The following is a 6,000-nucleotide window of genomic DNA, read 5'->3' as shown; positions in this document are numbered from 1 at the left end:
CAAAAAAAAAACCAAAACCACCTCAAAGAAAGAAGAAAGCGACTTCACGTCTTCTGTGGCTGCTGTCCAAGTGTTACAACTCTGTTCCAAGTGCAAACGTCAAATATTGGGGAAGAAGAGGTTAAAAACTAAGGAAACAGGGCATAATATGCCACTTGTGGATCTTAAAATCCAGAAAACATAGCAATGAGACAAAACCAAAGCTCTGAAATCACAACCAAAGTCAAAGAGAGGGAACATCTTTCACCTATAATTAACTAAGAGTTCTTTTTTTTTTTTCTTGTCTTTTTTTGTCTTTAAAGTTCTAGGTCTCTTGTAAAGTTCCAATATATATTTTATTTTGTTTTAAACTGAAAGTCTGTAATAAGTCTTTGAAAGTCAATGAAATTAAGGGCTGAGGAGGAAGGGAAGTTCCATTTCTTCTCTGTGAAAGTTTCATTTCTTTTCCAGAAAGAGATCAGGATGCAACTGTTGCTGCAGTCTTCAGGAGAGATATCCTTTTCACTTGACACATTAACGCTCCTTTAGAAAAGAAAGAAAAAAAAAAAAACACAACAAATCCTTAGAATGCAGGTTTATAATCCTTACCTAAACTAAGATTTTATTTGCCCTTTAATACCATGCTGTTCACTGGATGGCAAAAGCCCTCACAGTAGCAGATTAATCGCTCCTCCTCCGTCACCCCCCCCCCCAAACAGAGTACATCACCATCTGTAGTGTGCCCATATCCAAAAAACAGGCTCCGACTCCAAAAACCCCCATACCTCATATTGTCCAAGTGACAGAACCAACTTGGACTCTATTTTTGGTTTCTGTTTTTTTTTATAATTGGAGAGCGTGTGTGGAGAAAGAAGAAATACAGACTAAATATGGAGCACTTCTGTTATAAACAGCAAAAGATACGTGGTCAAGGGTAGCTAACCTGACCTGTACAGGCAATAAAAAACAAAGGCCTGTTAAAACACACACTCCCAAAGATTGTACTGGGTTGTGCAACAAAAAGGATGCTTAGAAATGCAAGGATGAAAACTAAAATGTCTTCTATTTTTCAGGAAAGTATGACTGCATTTTATTGTAAAGCTAGTAAGGAAAATAAGAGCAGGCTCATTTTAATGAGAGTTTGCGTGCATGATGAATACAAAACCACCACTGTCATAACAGCGTTATTCCACTACAACTACAGGGAACTAAATCTCATATAGTAACTGATCTAAATTTAGACAGTAAACTCCCTTCTCCTACGCACAAATGGATCCACTCACCTTTAAATTTTCCTTTGTCAAGGATATCTAATTCTTCAACACCTGAAAACGAAAAGAGATAAGACAGGTTAGAGTGAAAAATACTAGTAACAGGCCAGAAAACTGGGGTGGAAAGTATTAATTGCAGAGTTATATCCAATGGATAAGGTTAAAAGAAAAACAAAATAGCAGAATGTGCATTAAATTCTGGGAATCCTGCATACAACTCAGGCAATGCTGAGACACTCAAGGTCTACATATTATAGCGTTTTACTATAGGCTTCTCAATTATGTCTTCATTTCAGAGCTAAAGCAGATTTTACGATTGTGAAAGTCTTGGCTAGAAAGACCTTTGTGGGGCACAATGAACAGCTACTTCATGATGGTCCAGAGGTGGCGAGCCTTGGCAGGGGAGGGGGGGTCTTTTGTGATGTCTCCTACTTCAAACATGCCTAGTCTTCTCATTTCTAAGTATCAGACAAGAGGCTTGAGACAAGCAATTAACCTGTGAGGCATCCTGCAATGTGTTTAGTTGCTCTTCAGATCTGTCTCCTGATATAGTATGAGAGTTCCCTACAGTTATATGGTAGGGAAAATGTTGGTTTTAATAAGGTTACTGAAAACAGCACGATTATGAACGGAAAATTTTGCTGAGATTTAAATTTAATGAATCCAGCACTACTGTATTGTCTTGTCAACTCGGGAAAAGTTTGCAACTGAATACTCGGATACGACCTAAGGCAAGTGTTAGCTTGTGGACTTTTCACTACTCAAAATAAAGCCAAGACAGTCATGAAATGTCAGAATCGGTGCTTGTCTTTGAGCTCACCATTACATGCCCTACATTGACATGCTTTCCCAAAATGACCTGAGAAAGCAGATGCTTTCAAAAATGTTACTACTGCCCCCTCCCCCTCGATGCTGATGGTTACACCTTTGCAAAGTCAAAGATTGTGAACAAAATAATGCGTGACTCTGGGCAAGTCACTTAACCCTCCATTGCCCCATGTAAGCCGCATTGAGCCTGCCATGAGTGGGAAAGCGCAGGGTACAAATGTAACAAAAATAAAATAGATACTATTGGAGATTCTACATGGAATGTTGCTACTATTGGAGATTCTACATGGAATGTTGCTATTCCACTAGCAACATTCCATGTAGAAGGCTGCGCAGGCTTCTGTTTCTGTGAGTCTGACGTTCTGCACGTACGTGCAGGATGTCAGACTCACAGAAGCAGAAGCCTGCGCGGCCACATTGGTGATCTGCAAGGGCCGACCTCTACATGGAATGTTGCTAGTGGAATAGCAACATTCCATGTAGAATCTCAAATAGTAGCAACAGTGGAGGAGTGGCCTAGTGGTTAGGGTGGTGGACTTTGGTCCTGGGGAACTGAGTTCGATTCCCGGCACAGGCAGCTCCTTGTGACTCTGGGCAAGTCACTTAACCCTCCATTGCCCCATGTAAGCCGCATTGAGCCTGCCATGAGTGGGAAAGCGCGGGGTACAAATGTAACAAAAAAAAAAAAAATTAAAAGGAAGCAGATGTGTTTTTCACTTATTTACAAACATGATTGGGGAGGGGGGGGCACAAGTTTGGATAAATAGGTATCAAGGTAGGTGAACTCAAGCAGGAGGCAGCACACACACATCTTTTTGAAGAACCTACTACAGTGATTACCAAACCTGCCCTGGAAGAACCCCCAGCCAGTCAGGTTTTCACAGTATCCACAATGAATATTCATGAGATATCTGAACATGGAGATGGTACATGAAGATCTCTCTCATGAATATTCATTGTGGATTTCCTGAAAACCTAACTGGCTGAGGGTTCCATCAGGACAGGTTTGGGAACCACCAAGGTACTAAAAGGAACAGATGACGGTTGACCCCAATGGTCTAGAACAGGCCTGTCCACGTTCTGTACTTGAGAGCCAGGCTTACAGGATATCCCTAATGAGTATGCATTTACACTACCAAACCTTGGGTTAGTTACAATATACTAGTTGTACAATTAGATACTATCACAATTAATATTTATATGAAGGATATAATAAAGATTGATATATTGTAACAGTTTTTTTTTATAATTGTAATGAATATGCATTGAGGGAGATCTGCACAGAATGGAGATAGCAAGCGTATGCACGCACGCAAGGCCTGTCTGTAGCTCTTGAGGACTGAACCTGGACAAGTCTGTTTTACAACAACCTGGAGATACGCAAACAATGGGAAAGTTATCGGCAAGAAAGACCTTGGTGACAGACCATGGGATTTCAGTGTCACACAGGAGTGGGTCCAACCTCAGTTCTGCAACCCAGTCGGGTTTTCAGGATTTCCCCAATGAATATGCATGAGACCTATTTGCATGCACTGCCTTCACTGTATGCAAATAGATCTTGTGCATAGTCACTGGGGAAATCCTGAAAACTTGACTGGGCGAGGACCGAGGTTGGATACCCCTGGCTTAGCAGATATACCATATCCTTCTCAGAAAATTAAAGCTCTCCAGTGGTTTTCAACCCAGTCCACCTGACCAGCTGAGATGCGTATTCATTGTGGATATCCTGAAAACCACACTATAATGGCAATAGTATCACCTGGCTTTTACTACAAAAATACCATTTTTACAGCTGTGATAAAGATAGCAGGTTCTCCAACTCTCACTGTAAACTAGATACCTGTCCCAGCTACCTAAGAAAATCCGCTCCTGACCGCTTCATAGCAGACCTCACATCCCACCTAAATTACATGCTCCACTGAGGTCTCTTGCCTAAGGAACACGGCAATATCCTACTCACCCAGATACCAAAAGATACCACGAAAAAAATAAATGAAATCACTAACTACCGTCCAGTAGCATCCATCCCGCTGGTAGTCAAACTGATGGAAAGCATGGTAACCAAACAACTTACAGATTATATAAGCAAATTCTCAATATTACACGAATCATATGCAGGATTTCGCCCCCTCCATAGTACCAAAACAGTACTACTCACTCTCCTAGCCAAATTCAAGCAAGAAATAGCAATAGGAAAAAACATCCTCCTTGTCCAATTTGATATGTCGAGTGCATTCGACAAGGTAAACCACAATATATTATTAAGACTACTAGATAAGTTCGGGATTGGTGGAAACATACTCAGCTGGATCGAGGGCTTCCTAACCACAAGAACATATCAAGTAAAATCAAACATATATCATCACAGTGGAAAGCAGACTGTAGTGTACCACAAGGATCACCACTATCATCGACCCTCTTCAACCTAATGATGACCCCACTAGCCAAGTCCTTATTCAACCAAGACCTTAACCCTTTTATCTATGCAAACGATGTCTTACAAAACTAAACTGACGGAAATCACCAACGAAATCAAGCTCAGCTTGAACATCATGGACTCGTGGGTAAATGCATTTCATCTAAAACTCAAGAAAAAACACATTGTCTCATCCTTTCATCCCAACACAACGCGGACAACCCCACAAGCATCGACACCCCAGATTACACCCTCCCTATCTCAGACAGCCTGAAAATCCTCTGTGTCATATTAGACCGCAACTTAACACTGGAGAGCCAAGTGAAATCCACAACAAAGAAAATGTTCCACTCAATGTGGAAACTCAAATGCGTGAAACAATTCTTCCCGAGGGAAACATTTCGCAACCTGATACAATGGTAATAAGCCACGTAGACTACTGCAATGAAATCTATGCAGGATGCAAAAAAAAACAAACCTTAAGGAAACTTCAGACAGCACAAAACACGGCAGCTAGGCTTATATTTGGAAAAACATGATTTGATAGCGCAAAACCCCTCTGCGAAAAATTACACTGGTTCCCAAAGAACGCATTGCCTTCAAAATCTGCACCATGGTTCACAAAATTATCTATGCTGAAGCCCCTGGATACATGACAGACCTAATCGACCTACCAACCAGAAACATCCGAATCAACACAAACACATTTAAATCTACACTACCCAAGCTGTAAAGAACTTAAATACAAATCTACCTATGCATCCAGCTTTTCCTACATAAGCACACAATTATGGAACGCATTACCAAACGCCTTGAAAACGACGTACGACCACTTAAATTTCCGGAAAAAAATTAAAAACAACCTGTTTAAAAAGGCATACCCTACCAATTCAACGTAAATGCCTGACCTTGGCCACACAACAAAACTCTTCCGCTTTACGATTCCTAACGTGACTGTACCATATGAACTTTATCTTACCACAACATCACACTGTATTTGTTCACACCGGAGTCGGCCAACGCCTCTCCGGTACTATGTAAGCCACATTGAGCCTACAAATAGGTGGGAAAATGTGGGATACAAATGTAACAAATAAAAAAATAAATAAATAGCCTTAGCTTGCAGGAAAAACACATGTAAGGCACACTAAAGCCACTTTCACTGCAGCTTAGTTAAAGTGCCCCTTTTTATGTTTCAACAATTTTTTATTGATGAGGTCACATGGTATACAATTCCACCTCAGTCAATATAAATCGTATAACAGCGAAGTCTAGTACACATTACTAAACCTGAAACGTCCATCAATGTTTTCCAAACTTTTCTCCCCTATCCCTTCCTTCTTGTCTTCTCCTATATTTATAATGTGTACATGTATAATTACTGTGCAGTTGCATAACTATTAACAATAAACTCCAATATTTATAACTCGTATTTTACTCAGCATAAAAGTGCCCCTTTTTAAAAATGTTATTTGCAGTGGAAGCAATCAGGACTAAATGGTACAA

The 6,000-nt window shown here is 40.4% G+C and overlaps 1 protein-coding gene across 1 annotated transcript in view; it reads right to left on the bottom strand.

Annotated features, from left to right (window-relative positions):
• Positions 1-290: 290 nt before the first annotated feature.
• YTHDF2 (YTH N6-methyladenosine RNA binding protein 2) overlaps positions 291-6,000 on the bottom strand; it is a 37,378-nt gene continuing 31,668 nt past the window's right edge. Inside the window, exons 5-6 of the mRNA XM_030218647.1 lie at positions 1,263-1,304; positions 291-522 (exon numbers count right to left, since the gene is read on the bottom strand). Of these exons, the coding sequence (XP_030074507.1) occupies positions 1,290-1,304 (15 nt within the window). The 3' untranslated portion in view covers positions 291-522; positions 1,263-1,289. The remainder of the gene's footprint in view (positions 523-1,262; positions 1,305-6,000) is intronic.

Source organism: Microcaecilia unicolor, chromosome 11 (assembly GCF_901765095.1).
Source record: "Microcaecilia unicolor chromosome 11, aMicUni1.1, whole genome shotgun sequence".
In the NCBI taxonomy this organism is placed as follows: Eukaryota; Metazoa; Chordata; class Amphibia; order Gymnophiona; family Siphonopidae; genus Microcaecilia; species Microcaecilia unicolor.
The sequence above is the reverse complement of the archived record's forward strand: the minus strand, read 5'-3'. Positions and strand labels throughout refer to the sequence as shown.